Source organism: Vidua chalybeata, chromosome 14, assembly GCF_026979565.1.
Source record: "Vidua chalybeata isolate OUT-0048 chromosome 14, bVidCha1 merged haplotype, whole genome shotgun sequence".
Lineage (NCBI taxonomy): Eukaryota > Metazoa > Chordata > Aves > Passeriformes > Viduidae > Vidua > Vidua chalybeata.
The window spans coordinates 1,599,680-1,614,964 of NC_071543.1; the positions used below are offsets into that span (position 1 = coordinate 1,599,680).

At 50.5% G+C, this 15,285-nt stretch overlaps 1 protein-coding gene across 2 annotated transcripts in view; it reads left to right on the forward strand.

The window, feature by feature from the left end:
* LOC128795126 (gamma-aminobutyric acid receptor subunit beta-4) overlaps positions 1 to 15,285 on the forward strand; it is a 74,341-nt gene that overhangs the window by 16,438 nt on the left and 42,618 nt on the right. For both annotated transcript variants that reach the window (XM_053955651.1, XM_053955650.1), the window contains exon 3: positions 9,965 to 10,032. In XM_053955651.1, coding sequence (XP_053811626.1) covers positions 9,965 to 10,032 — 68 coding nt within the window. The remainder of the gene's footprint in view (positions 1 to 9,964; positions 10,033 to 15,285) is intronic.

Sequence of the window (15,285 nt, forward strand, 5' to 3'; positions counted from 1 at the left end):
CAAGTCTTAGTGAAATAATGGAAACGCCAGCACAGGGGGCAACCTTTCAAAAGTGAACATCCTGGAATCCTTTTTTCTACTAAACTCTTTCAATTCTTGGTTGCCACTGACTTTTGTAAGATCTTCCCTGTTTCAGACTGTGGAGAAAGGGCAGGACTGTGGACAAAGCACATCCAAGAGCCTCAGAAACTGAGGGACAAAAACTTGTCATCCCATGGATGACATTTGGAAAGGGGGAGGCTTGGTTTTATGTGTGTGCTTTGTTTCTCGTGATTCCTAACTGAGATAGGAATTTAATGTGAATGTAAGGATATTTTCAGACCTGACTCACTCCATTTTTTCAATACTTGCCCTGTAAACTGTCCTGGCTGTCCCTAAGTATAAACCTTGGGCATGGTGCAAGTTTAGCACCAGGAACCAACCTGGCCATCTTGTTCCTTTTGGTTTTTCCCCACATGCTGGGGATGTCCAGCTGGATCCAATCCAGGAGTTACATCCTTTAAAGACAAGAATCTGTAAACAGAGATGAGGATGTGTGACTAGCTCATAAAAAAAAAAAATGAAAACAGGGAGGAAAAAAGAGAAAACACCTTGTTGTTGTCACTTTGATAAAAATGACAAGTCCAGGTATTTTGTTGTTGTTACAAACACTTCTAAGACAGAGAAAGGGATTTGATGTGAACAGAGGAGCTTGTGTTAACCCATTTAAATTAATTTGGCTCAGCTCATTTGCAGCTAAGGGGATTAGGTGGCTCAGGCTTTGGTAATGTGAGAGAGTGTTTTCCCAGACAGGTCACATCCCATAGTCCAGGCCAGGCCTGCAGGTGCTTTGGGGGAGAATATTTCCAGTGCACACAAGAGAGAGGCTCCTCCATGGAGAAAACATTTCTTGCTCACGTGCCAGGAAAGCCCCAGCACTGAAAGGTTGGGTCAGCACCTTTGTGCCCTGAGTGGGCAGGTGAGAAATGAGACATTGCAATGGGCAACTCGGGAGAAAATTCCACAGCTGCCAGGCAGGGAAAACTGCTAAGTGACCTCACCTGTGAGCCATCCTGGCAACCCCACCTGAGGGGTGGAGTGGCCTGGGGAGGGAGGGAGTGGCTGGATCCTGTGGGATGGGATGGGATGGGATGGGATAGGATAGGATAGGATAGGATAGGATAGGATAGGATAGGATAGGATAGGATAGGATAGGATAGGATAGGATAGGATAGGATAGGATAGGATAGGATAGGATAGGATAGGATAGGATAGGGAGTCCCACACATAGCAGCACCACCCCTGCCATTGGGGGTGGTTTGGCTGTGAGGAGGAGGGTGGTGTTGTGCTTTTCCAGGTATTTTGCTGCACTCCTACCTCCTGGCTCTGCAAGGAGTGTTATGATGCTGGGGGAGGGATCCCAGTGCTTGGGATTCAGCCCTAAACCTGCTTTAAAACCTGTGTGCCTCTGTGGACCTTGTAGCACCAGAACTGGTACAGAAATTGAACATTTGGCATTGTAAAGAGTGTTTTTGAGGCTGTGATGAGCCCTGGGGGCTGGCCTGCTCAAAGACTAACCCAGTGAGCTGGATTTGGGGCAGCTGCCTGTGGTGAGTGTGTTCTGGTACATGGTTAAGTACCTGCTGACTTTCACACCCAGGGGTTCAAAATATCTCGTGTCTGTGTGCAATCCTTTCTGAAGAGCTGCCCCCTTCAAAAGCAGGGTAACAGGTGCTGGGCTGGGAAAGGAGGAGCAGGAGGGTGCCAAAGACTTCTGAGCCTGCCCCAGCTGGAGGAGCAGAATCTGGGACAGTGCCCTGGCTGGCTCTAGGAGATGGGGCAGACACACGCTCTGAGGGCCTGAGTAAAAGCAAAAGGACTGGGCTGTTCCTGAGTCCACCAGAGCTTCCCAGGCAGGCAGAGCTGTGCCCCAGGGCTGCTCTGGCAGGGCCCCTGGAGAGATGCAGTTGCCTGCCAGGATCCTGACAGAGGTAGGAGGGAAGTCTTCTCAGGTGGAGCGGTGTGGGGGTGGCTGATGAGCGTGGGCACAATGCTTCACGCTGCTGCTGGGGAGAAGAAGCCTGGCTTGTGTTGCTTTGCTGTCAGTCTGCGACAGGCACTTGCTTGGCAAGCCCCACTGTCCTCCTGCTACTACTCTTGGTGGAGGAGAGCTGGAGGGACCTGGGATGCCCGGTGTCTCTGCTTTCCTGGGATTTGCTTGGTGTAAACACAGGGAAATGTGGTATTTCATAGTGCCAGCTCTGCAGAGAGGGATCCAACAGAGGAACACCAAGTGTGTGCCCTGCAGGCTGCAGAGCCTCAGAGCTGGTCCGTGTGGGTGCCCTGGGGACACGGGGAGGGCAGGTGACCTCTCCTCCAGGAGCACGGCCTTCATCTGCCAAGGGTGAGGTGTGGATCCACCTTCTGCCATGTCCTTGCTCCAGCAAAGACTCCAACGGCAGTGACAGCCTTGCAAAGCAAGCTGGCCGTTGTCTCAGCTGGGCACTGCCAGCTTTAAGGGATGGATGGGAGCTGGCACTCAGTCCTCTTGGTTAAGTTTTTCTTAAAGAGTTGATTGCTGGAGCCACTGGTCAATGCCAGGTTGATGATGGTGAGTTCTGGTGAGATGATGCAGTTGTGTCTCTCTAAATTAGAGCTTGACAAACCTGAGAACTTATTTTCCTCTCGCTTTGCTGTAACCTTACCAGATGTGCGTCACCTGGGCAAGAGATTCTCAAGCAGAAGCTGTTGGAAGACTGTTTTCATCACTGAGGATGAAACAGCCTTAAAAATCTATCTCCTGAATATTGACCTAGGCCTCTACCAAGAGCAGAGGATGTTCTGAGTAGTCAGTGACTGCTTTTTAATGCTGAGAGCCCTGTGTGTGTGTACAGGTGCTCTGCTGGACTGGATCCACTGGCAGTCCAGCTGCTGTCAGGCTTGGTGTCTACTCTCTTGTTCCATTTTAAAGCCTGTACATTTGAGACCTTGTTTTTATTCAGCTTGGGTAGCTGTCTACCAACATCTTTTAAAATCAGCCTTGATTTAGCTTCCTCTGTAATCCTTCGATCCCTCTGGGACAACCTTTACATTGTTTTTGCAGCCAGCTGATTGTTCTCTCTCACTTCCAAATTTCCATGGGATATTTGCAATATCCCACTCTAATACCCACTAATCCATTAAAAATACCCATGAGATAGATTAGGCAATCCACTGTGCCTCACAGACTGTGCACCTTAACTCTCTGCTTCCCCTGGAACAGTCACAGAATGGGTGCTGCATCTGCACTGTTCCTCCAGAAGGATCCCTCAGCACTGGCTCAGGAGCGGGCACAGTTTGCTTGAGAAAATGTTCTGTGGCTGTTCAGGTCCATGGGGAGGCTTCATGCGACAAGAGGCTGGGACTGTGGCTGCTGTTACCCCGGTTAAGCTTGTGTTTGCCAAGAGGGTCTCAGGGAGCAGTGCTGGCAGGAACAGAGGTCAGCTCTGCCTGCTCTGCGAGGGCTGTGGCTCCTGGCTCCTCACTGAGCCTCATTGCTTGCACCATGTTCCTGTTTGGATATTCCAGAAGTCTCAGGAGCTGTGCTGTGCTTCCGTGGTACCCTTCCTTAAATGTTCCATTCTACCTTTGTGCCATCCTTGATATCCTGGTGAGAGCTTCCTCCAACGTGGCATTTTCCTTGGGAAGTCCCAACGATTCCCCTTTCTTAAGTAAATATTTCAAATGCAGTTGTCTGACTGGATGAGGTGACAGTGCCAGGATGCCAAGAAAGGAGATTGGCACAGGCTGGAAATCCTCATTATCCCCCTTGCACAGGGTGCTGCTGAGCCTGGTGTGCTGTGGATGGATGGAAACCACACCAGGGTTAGGCAAAATCTCACTCTGTGCATGGGCCCAGTGGTGTAAAAAGGGCCAAGCACCCCCTAAAGGAGTATGGGAAAATGTAGGAAACCTAAGAAATACCAAGGAAACCTAAAGAAATACCCAAGAAAATGTTTTCTGCCAGACCTACTTGGAGAGCAGCTGCAATCTCCATGGGAACTAGTGGTGGTAGATATCCTTCCTGCCCCTGCAGAGCCGTGAATCCATGGGGAAAGAGCAGGCATTGACATCCCCACACATCCTGGAGGCCATGGCCCTGTCTTTTAGCTCCAAAATCCTGCTAAGAGATTTCTCAGCAGTGACAAGTCCCTCATAAAACCTGTCCCCTTCAGCCAAAACGCCAATGCCAGGTTTGCTAACTTGCCTTGAGACCATCTCTCCTCCTGGTAATGTATAACAGTGTAAGGCCATGGAGGGCTTTGCCCTTTTAAATCCAAGGGATTCCATGGGGTGACCTGCTGGCAGTAGAGGGAGAGCTCCAGTATCAGCCTCTGAATGTGTTTGATGTTTCTGGCTGTTGTGCTAAACCTGGCAAAAGAAATACACAGCACTGGCTGTGGGTGTGGGTCACAGATCATGGAAATAAGAGTGAAAAGAAAAAAAAAAAAAGTCAGAAAAGGATTGGAAAGTGTTTAAGTGGATGTTTAAACCTAGATTTTATTGGAAAAGTTTGAGTAGGTTCTTAAGGGACCCTGCTGAACTCGGTGCTTCTAGATGTCACTGCAAATCAGAGGTGCTGGATGAAAGTGGTTCCCAGAACATTTCTGCTTTCATGATACATGGTCAGCTTTTCTTGTTCCTCAAGCAATGTTAACACTAAACTGAGTTTGTGCTTGATGCTGTACATAAGCTAAAATAAAAGGAAAGGAACAGGAAAACCAGTGTTGGGAAACTTCTTTGTGATTTGGCTTGTGTAGCCTGCTGGGCTGGCATCTTTCAGATGTTCTCTCACTGCTGTAGCAGAGCCTCGGTCCTGAGATCTGTAAGCTCAGCTGTTATGCAGACAGCAATTTGTGAACTCCTCTTGCAATCTTCCTGTGTGCTGAAAACCCAGGAGCATTTCCATTCCTCCTGCACTGGAGTGTAGTAAATTTGAGTGTCCTGACAACAGGCTGGCCTCTGAGTTATCTTTTGGGTGGTTTCAAAAAACTACAGCCCAGGACTAATTAGTCCATCGGCCGAAGATGATTCAAGGCTATCTGCTCTGGGAGGGCCAGAGGGAGATTTATGAAGAGGATGAATGTTTTCATCCTGGCAGCAGCTCCTCAGCCAGCGACAAGCCCGGTGCTGGATGTGCTGCCTTCTGCACCTCCAATTACCTGGAAGCTCTTGGCTCCCAACTAACCACGTCTGTCAGGCCTTGTGTAACCAAGGCATGGCTGCACGTAGCCGTGACGTGGGCCCGGGCTCTGAGCTGTAAACACAAAGCCAGGCTGCCCCAAGGTTCAGTGCTGGGAACAAAGCGGAGGCAGCGGCCTGGGCGAGCCATTTTCTGCAGAAAGAACGAGCGGATGCTGAACGCCCCTGCCTTGTTGAGGAGCGTGGAGTGAAGAGTGGAGGGAAAAGTCCTGGCAGTGGAGTGACAGGCTGTGGGGTTGTCGTGCCTGTGGTGAGACTGACACTGCCCCAAGTGCTGGTCCTGTTGGGTGGGGGGTCACTGAAAATGCACGAGAGGCCATGTGGTGCTGTGGTCCTTCATCAGCAAACCTGGCCCTCCTCCTCCTGCCTGCACCAGCCTGTCTGTGCAGAAACACTTCCACCAGACAGTGCAGGGCTACCTTGTCTGGGACTGGCTGCTTTGGGGCTGCCCTTCAGCTTCTGGAGGGCTTGGAGTGAGGAGCAGGCTTTTGCCTGGATGGAATCTCGTGCCTATGGGTGCTTACCATTGAAGGGTAAGGCACAGACCTGTTCTATTTGTAGGTTTAGTAACCGAAGCCTCTAATTTTCTCTGGCTGGCTTTGTTTACTCAGCAGAAGACCTAAAAGCAGCTTTTCTGCTGCTGCAGGGATCTCAGAGACTGGTGATGCCACAGGCAGGGTGCAAGCAGGGAATGCTGAGGCTCATGCACAAAGCTGTCTTGAATAATTCCTCCTCTTGTCCAGAAGAGACAGGGCTGTGCTCCCTCCTGCTGCACGCGTGATGCACTCCAATGGCAGGAGCTCAGCTGCCCCTTTGCCACCTGAACCTCCTACACAGAGCCAGCAGCTCCCAGGACGGCTGCAGCGGCCTTGGAGATGTTTCTGTGGTTTTAGGAGGATTCTGTACAGGGGAGGTTGCTTTTTCTTTTGTCTGTACGAGTGTGTTGTTGCTTCAGTGGCTGGTTTGTGGATACCAGGCTTTAAAATAGAGATGTAGACAAACTGGCAAAAGGCCAGAGGAGAGCAGCACTAATTGTCAGAGCTTTAGAAAACATGACCTTTGAGGAGAGGTTGAAGAAATCAGGTGCATTTAATCTAGACAAGGCAGTATGAGTGGGGGAGGGAGGGGGATGTCATGGTTTCTCAGAGCATAAAAGCTGTTGTTAAGGAAGGATGATTGATTTATTCTTTCACTGTTGTGGAAGGTGGCGGGGGGGGGGGATGATGAGACCAAACTACATTTAAACTGCAGAGAAGATTTAGTTTGGATACCTAGGAAAAGCCTTCAGTGCAGTGAAATGCAGGAAGGTATTGTTCAGGGAAGCTGTGAAATTTCTGACACCCTTTGTTCCTGTAGTTGAGACTAAAGGGTAATTTTCAGGCTGATCCCTGTCCCTCAGCAGCTGCAAACCTCGGCTCTGCCAGCAGTGCCAAGTCCACGTGGCCAGGAATGCAGGAACCAGGAACCTTGAAGCACTGGCTGCAGTTCATAAAAATGATGTGGCTTCAGTGGACCATAAATGGAGCTGTGTTCACCTGCCCACTGGTCTGGAGTCTCCTTGGCTGTGTCTGTGTTGCAGTTGGAGATCTGAAGGCAGAGGAACCCAAGTGTTGACTTCCCTGGGTAGGAGTGAAGAGGGACAGCTTGGGCCTCAGCTCCGGGCAGCTGCCTGAGTAATCACCCCCCTCTTCACTGAATGTTGTGCTTTTATCTTCAGTGAGCTCTGTGGGCTCAAAACCAGGCTGAGTTCTGGGAGAGATGTCCCAGTCCAGGCTGCCATCACCTCTGCTGGAGCACAGGACACAGCCTTGGAAACACAACCTTTCCTCTACACTTGTGTCGAGTTATTTCTGTTAGCAACGTGACTCCAGGTGCTGGGGTTTGATGCATTATAAAATAAAATATGAAAGTAATAACTGGTTGCTGGGAAAATATTGCAGATTAGCACAACTTGTTCTCTACCTTCACTGTGTTTATATTTGACAAGTATCACTTGCAGAAAAAGGACCGGTTTTATTATAAGTCTTTTGTGTGCTTCCCTTCCAACTTCCTGAGTGCATTATTCTCAGGCATCAAACTACTTTCAGGACAAAATATTGGTGAACTCTCCAGTGGTGGTGAGAAACAGGGATGTGTGAGGGTGCCATTCACTGGCAAAAGTGGCAGAATTTCTCACACTCCCTCACTCGTGATCTTGCCTTTGCAGGCAGAAGCTTTTTCTTTAAGGAGAGGAAGTTTAGTTCTTTGTACCCACTGGCAAGGCACAGATAAAAGCATGGGCCTTTAATATCAGGTTTACTTCTTTTGCCCTGTCTTGGATCCATAAATGCGGAGTTCTGTCTCTTCTGGACAAATCTACAGATGACGTTATCCCATATTTGAAATATCCTACTTTTGTATCCCTCTTGCCTGAAGCTATTAACATTGGCAGAATTGATGTCCTTTGTTTATTTTTCTGTACTACTTAAAGTCTGAGTGTCGGGCACCAGCTGGCCTGGTTTTCCATTGGGTTGCACTGAGAGTCAGGACATATTTTTGTGTTGGCCGTGTCCACGCTCCTGAATGCCTGTCCTGAGCAGACTGGGAGCCAGCAGGGCTGGAGAAGGTGAAATGGCTTCCCTGGCATCTAGCTGTGCAGTAAAGGCAGGACTTCATTGCGTTGTTTGTAGGACAGTCGCACACAGGAGCCCGTGGGCTGCACGCCCCAGGGCTCGCAGGTGGGCAGCGGAGCCTCCCAAATTCGCCGGTAGATGGGATGTGGAGGAGTCAGCAGTGCCAAGAGGGGCCCTGCTGACTCTGCAGGGAGCTGATCCCTCTACCCCAGAGCTGCTCCTGGAGCTGGGAGAGGGGAGCTCTGGAGCTCGTCCCTGGCTCTGAGTCACTGCGTGACCCCGGGCGCTGGGATGCCGCACACACACTCGGTGATGAACACAGCACAACTGTCTGGATGGATGGAACGGGCTGCACAGGCTCTGGGCTGACAGAGATTTGTGGATCCCCACTGCCAGTGCTCCCCTGCTCTCACCACCAGCCCGCTGCCTTCGAAGAGCCCTGCCTGGTGCTGGGGAGGGAGGGGATGCACAGCCACGGTGACACGAGCGCTGCTGGGGACAGGCTGGAAGCCAAGCAGGCGGTGGGCCACTCTTGGAGGGAGCAGCACTGCATGGCAGAAAGGCTCTGCAATGGGAATGTGGCTTCTCCCAGGCCCTGCTGCAGCTCTGTGCGTGGCCCTGACTCTCCTCCTGTAACCAATTAGCCTGCAAGATCCTCAGGGCAGCGCTGACTTCCTCCTCCTGCTATGGCTTCTATCACAAGGCCCTGATTTCAGGGAAAAAAAAAAAGACAAACTATCAAAGTGAGACTTCCTTAAAAGCTTTGCTGTGCCTGTGTCAGCCTCTGGCTCAAAGAGGCTGCGGAGAATCGTGTCTCCCTGGCGTGACTGTTGGTTATTTTCCCACCTGGCTCCCTTGTGAAGGATGAAGGCACAAGCACAGCTAAGATGTGTCTGGGAGTGTGTCTGTGATGGGATCTTCAGAGTCTCCACGAGGTCTCCTGAGCACCCCTGCCTCGGGCACCCTGTCAGCCAGCCCGGGGTGCAGGAGCCTGCACTGCCTCTTTAAGGAGATTTGCATAGCAGGGCCTAATTACAGTGGTTGATTCTGATGTTTTCAGTGTTGTTCATATTCCATTAAAGGATAATGCTGCTTAATTTGCAGCAGAGGGTCTCGGTGAACAGCACACCCAATCACAAGGCACCCCTAATGACACTGCTTCCCTACTTCTGGTAACACATAATTAAAAAATCACTCCATTTCCAGTTGTGTGGTTCTCCCCTCTCCCCCAATCTCCTAATTACTTTCTAAGCCATTTCATGATTATCTGTAAATATTTCAGCACTTAGATCTACTAATGAGTGCATGGAAGAGTTAATACCTTGAGTGGCACAACTGCTTGCCTTTCCCTTTCCAGTGCTGCATTGCACGGGATCACTTTCCACCTTTCCACCTTGGGAAAGGGGCTTTTCTTGGGGTGGGATTGGGTTTGTGCTCTGTCTTTGGGGTTGTGGGCCTGAGCAGGGGAGGGGTAACATGCAAAACCCCATTTCCAGATACAGGAAGGCTTTTGCTGGGTTTGGTAGTGAGTGCTTACCTCATTTTAAATTGTTTTACCTGGCTTAAACCCCACAGTAAGGACTGTCCTGTTCTCTAATCCCAGCTCTGCTCTGAAAAGCCACCTTACAAATGCTGCTTTTTCACTTCATAGATCTGTTTCCTGTACTTGTCTGGTGCCTTGGGTGTTATAACTCACTTGGGATTTTCAGACTGAGTACTGAGAGTGATGGAGGAGTGAGCTGGAGCATGTTTCCTGCCCGAGGCTTGCATGGGCTTGGGTGCTGAGTTCTTTGTATGGTCAATCAGGACCACCTTGTGCGAGCCCACTAGGAGCCTGCTGATGGTCTCTGAAGGGATTATTTGGAATAACTAGAGATAATTGTGTTACTAGGGGGTAATTAACTTCCAGGAATTAAAAAAAAAATCAAGCTTAGGCTGCACTACTCCTTGGGGTGAGTCTGTAAGTCTGGGAGTGAGAGAAATCTAATCACTTGAGCACATTCAATTCCATGATACTCAGGGAATATGGGGCTGCTGAAAATCAAATCCATGCATTTCCTAGGCAATTCTTATCTTGCAGATAAGAGAGGAGGACTTGAATGTGGTCCTAACCCAGCCTATTTGTGTTTCAGGCAACCCTGTCACAGTGGGAATGAGCATCCACATCTCCAGCATTGACCAGATCTCTGAAGTCAACATGGTAAGTTTGGAAAGAGAGAGAAAAAGAAAAAAAGAGAGAAGGAGAAAAAAAAAAAAAAAAACAGCTATAAACTGTTCTTCTATTTTCTGGCTGAGATTTACTTCCAAGGCAGTGGTTTCTTGGAGGCATCTGGATCTCTGCTGGCACCTCTGGAGCTTGTGGCATCTCATCTCATCCAGAGTAGATTCTTATCCCTTCTATGCTGGTTGCACAGACACCTCCCCAAGTCAGAAAAGCTTATGCCTTAAAAAAGTAGATGTGAGTTTTATTTTTTTTTTTTGGTTGATGCAAATGTGGCTTTATGGTTAGTCTGTCCCTGCCAAGTTCAAAACAGTGAGTTTTCATTTGCTGATGGCAATTCAACATTTCCTTGCAGAACTGTGCTGGAAAGAGAGGCATCTAATGGAAATCTGGTTTTGGGTGGCATTGATAGATTGGAGCTTTTCATACCTCTGTGAACAACAACAACAACAATAATCTGCTCAGGTGTCAATGGTTTGGGGTGAAATCTGTGAGATTTGTTGGTTACTTTGGTCATGGTCTAGGTTCACAGCCAGGACTGTCCTTCAGAAGCCCTCAGCACCCAGCAGAGGACATGGATTGTGTTGTAATTGCCTAAGCTTGCCTTTCCCCCTCCTGTCCAGAGGCTTTTCCTCCACACTCTGCTCCTTTCCCAGGGGCTGAGTGGAGGGGGAGGCTGGTGGGAGCCTCCTGACAGCTCCTGTCCAGTTCCTCCCTTCCTGGCCCGTGCAGGACAATCCTGGGCCAGTTCAGAGCTCTTGCAGTTCAGGTCCATTAAAATCTCGGTCTCCCCCTGCTCCTGGCCCATTTCTCTGTCTCTGGCCTCTCCTGCCCTGTTTCCCTGGCCCACCTGCTCTTCCGAGGAGGGGGGTGGCACAACCTGACCAGTTGGTTTTGTTTCCAAACTGCCTGAAAAGCCTGAATACGTGTTGGAATGAGCCAGGGGGGAGAGCCAGCCATGAACCTTTACGTTCCTGTGTGAAAGTTCCTCTGCTACCATCCCACCATCACCTGAACTCTCTGCATGACCTGTGACACCTCAGTCCAGTGACACTGGGCAGTGGGTGTGGCCCTAGATTTGGGTACAGAGGCACTGGGTAGCTGTGCTTGAGTTTAGGGCCAGATGGCTTAACCTAGCTCCACCTATCTTGCCTGTCAGGCCACAACTCAGCTTTGAGTTGTCTCCCCTCCTAGGCTCAACTTGGACCTGGCTGTTCTGGGGTGCTGGAGCAAATCTCACCCTGCTGCTAGAGCCACGATGGACAGTCTGGGCTCTGGCCTTGTGCCTTGAGACCAAGACTTGCTCAAACATAACTGGGAGGGGGTGAGGCGTTGGTTCTCAGCTGTAGCAACTGCCCCTGCGAGCGTGAGCAGCTCTGTCCCCAGCACAGAAGGACAGGGACCTGCTGCAGTGAGTCCAGAGCAGGCACCAGGGTGATCAGAGGGATGGAGCAGCTCTGCTGCGAGGAAAGGCTGGGAGAGCTGGGATTGCTCAGCCTGGAAAAAAAGCCAGCTTAGGGGTGGCCTTCCAGCACCTGAAGGGAGCCCACAAGAAAGGTGGAGTGAAACTTTTTACAAGGGCTGGAGTGACAGGACAAGGGGGAACGGATTCAGACTAGGAGAGTGGATTCACATTGGATCTTAGGAAAAAATTCTTCCCTGTGAGGGTGGGCAGGCCCTGGCACAGGGTGCCCAGAGAAGCTGTGGCTGTCCCATCCCTGGAAGTGTCTGAAGCCAGGCTGGGTGGAGCTCTGAGCAGCCTGGGATAGTGAAAGGTGTCCCTGCCCGTGGCAGAGGGCTGGAACAAGATGATCTTTAAGGTCCTTTGCAATCCAACCATTCTGTGAAGGCAGCTGAGCCCTGCAGAGGCTGATGAACCTCCTGCTGGAGAGGTGTCCCTGGGCTACAGGTGAGAGCAGCTTGGCCAGGCACGCAGGAGCCATTGTCCCAGCAGCACTTTCCAACCCTTGCCGTGTAAATGTGGTGCTCTCCCCTCTGCAGCGAGCCCCTGCTCCCCTCTGGCACACAACTGGGGGAGGAACAGCAACAATGATCCCTCTGTGATGCCCAGATTTCCTGGCATAGACCTTCATCCACGTGCTGCTCTGGATGCTGCAGAATTTGAGCAGGACAGCGATGGACACGGAGTGCTTTGATGGTGGTGGCGTGGCTGTGGTCAGGCTGGGCACCACTGTCCATGCCACACTCCCGTGGATGTGAAGGAATGTCACTTCTAGGCTTTTGATTATCCCCCCTGGCTCTCTGACAAGAAAAAATGTCCTGCTCATCTTCCCTACACAGACCGGGGCAGGGGGAGAGGGTGTGGAAAGGTTTGGGGATGGAAGATGAAGTGGCTGTAGGTGAGAATTTATTCAAGATCAAGATCTCTGAGCACCGTGGTGAGGCAGCTTCAAAAAGGGGATAAGAATCAGAATCATCTTAAAGAACAAACGTTTAGGGAGCAGAAGAGTTCTCTTGTGATGTAAGTTTCCAGGCTGAAGGGATTTTATGTGCATCATTCTTCTGCGTGACAGATGCCCCGGGGAAAGGGCTGTGTTTTACCCCTGCTCTGGACATGGATACTGGCAAGAAAAACAAGGCATTTTTTTGGCATCATGTGTGCTTGGGAAAGGAACTGTGCAATGAATAAATTAAAGGCACACAAGTGAAGCTGGGTTGTCATGGTGACCAAATAGCTTCTATTGTTCCACAAGGAGTGTTATTACTTACTACCCCTTGTAGGATAATTAATTAATCCTCAGACATCCTTTTGGGAACAATGGCCCTGGTGCTGGGACTGGGCAGGCTGAGGAGAGCCCCCGGCTCTCTCTGCCTTTCCCTGGGACTCCTGGCGCCTGCTGGCTGCCTGGTGGTGGGGAACAAGTGCTCTCAGTGACCAGACATTGCATGCTTCCAAAAGCTGCTTTCCACAGGAGTCCAGCTGGTTGTGGTGCTGTGGAGCAATCCAGCTCCATCCCCGAGCACTCCCTGCCCTCACTCCCAGGGGAACCGTGTTCCCAAAATGAAGACGTGGTGACGTTCCCGTCCTGGAGGACACAGGGCTCTCTGAGAAGGCAGCACAGTGATGTCCTTCTGCTGGATGTTCCCAGACACTCTGGCACACAGAACGCTCTGCAGCTGTCTGTAGATGCCATGTGTGCTCTGACAGCCAAAGCTGATGCACCTCCAGCTCCCCGAGGGCCATTCCCAGCCCCTGTGCCATGCCAGACCGCAAGGTGTTCACAGGTACGGTGGCAACCATCTCCCAGTCACGAGAGATCAAAGCCACAGCCCTTATTTTAAAAAAGTGTCCCCTCCCGGTTCACGGCAGCTGCTGCCTGTGTGTGGTCAGCCGTATTTTCAAGCTCACTTTCTAGAGTGATGCTTTCTCGCTGTGTACCCCCCTCAGCACGGCTAAGCAACGCTGAGCTGCAGCCTCTGTTCTTGTCAGTGATTAGAAGGATTATTTGCTGAGCCAAGATCAGTGACATCAATTGAAATGTCTGGGGAAGGATGCCAGGGGCCAGGCCAAATAGGTATTGGGGGGGGCACATTTGAGTGGCAGACCCTCTGGGAAGTGCTGATCCATGAAGATGAAAGCCTCACTGGAGTCTTTTCATCTCCTGTACACATCTGCAAGTTGGGGATTTGAAGGCAGGCTGAGAGGAGGAATGTCTTCCTGCTGCTGCTGTTGAGTAGCTCAGGTGACCCGTGAAGGACAGAAGGATGGTATCTCCTGGAGAACTCACCCAGCCCATCTCCTTTGGGGTGACCTGGGATTGAGTTGCAGTGAGCAGGGTGATGCCTGGAGTGGCTACCCAGAGCAGAGGCCAGACAGAGTTAAAACAATAAAGTGGGCATTTATTAAAGGCCTTTAACAGGTTCACCTTGGGCAGTGCAGGAGCCTGGCAGAGGCTACACCCAGGATGCACGGTGGTCAGGAGATTTTTGGGCAGATATAAGTTTGGTCTATTTGCACATCAGAGGTTCATTTTCCAATTACAGCTTCAGGTAATGAAGTCACATTGCCTCAGTTTGCTTCCCCCCAGTTTACTTTTGTTGCTACTTCTCAGGCCTGAGGTTGTGATGGTGGCCTTGGCTCTCAGGACTGTTTTGTCTGACCAAACTGTGAAGAGAGCTTCCCAACACTCTGTGTGGAGTTCAGAGCTTCACACTAATGCAGTACAGGACCTGAAAAAACATAAAAGCTAAAGCTTAAGGCATCAAGGGAACAGCCTGCAGGTGTTTATACTCTTGTTGGTGTGCAGTGGCACTGGGGCAGTGACACTTTCAGGTCTCCTGGTGTGGTGCCAGGTTACTGAGGAGTCCAGCAGCATCTCTGAGCTGGGGAATGAAGAGCTCTGGAAGTGTGGAGCTCATGTCACACCCAGCTGGAGCAGGCTGTGGGTGTCTGTCCTTGTGCCTCGTGGCCGGAATGCTGCCCAGAGTCACTCACCTGAAGGGTGTGGTTCAGCCAACTTGCCCTGGGGGTGCAGTTCTGATGGTGTCCAGCACCAGTGGCTTCAGAAAGAGCTGCAGGTCTCCTCCCACTGCTGGATGTCCTTCCATCCAGCTGAGGACTGGCCTGTTCAGGGTGTGCTGTATGTTCCTGCACGGTGGGACTAGACAAGGACTAATCCTTCCAATGCAGCCTTTTCCCTCTCTAGGCAATCTCTGGGGACATATTTTTCTAGCACCAGACAGTTCAGACTCCCTTGAAGTATTAATGAACTATTTCAATAAGGAAAACTACCAGAAGTTTTGTATGCATTTGAAATAAGAGGAGGTTACCCTTCATAACGCTTCAGTTTTCCTGCCCTATGATCTGTGCAGTCCTAAACCTGCTCCCTCCTGTGTCTGCACACCGTAGACAGCTCGGAGCATCCAGCCATTATAGTCATGATTTCTTTGTGGCTCCTATAATTTATTCATCCCAAGATGCTCTCCTACATCTGCAATAACATCATTTCAGTTTGTTATAGCACCAGCTTTAAAGTTTTATAAACCTGGTGACAAGTTGAAAAGTTACAAGAGGATTGTTGCAGAGGGCTAGTGTAGGAAACAAGGCTTCCAGACAAAAACATTTGCAGGAATAGGGGTGTGAAAGGAAGGATGCCTGTGGGATTGCCAATTCCTTTTGCTGGGGGACAGCCTGCAGTGGGGAGGGGTTAGGGGTCAGGGCATGGTGCTTGGCAAAGCTGACCCTGATGTGCTGCTTCAGAGAATCCCAGA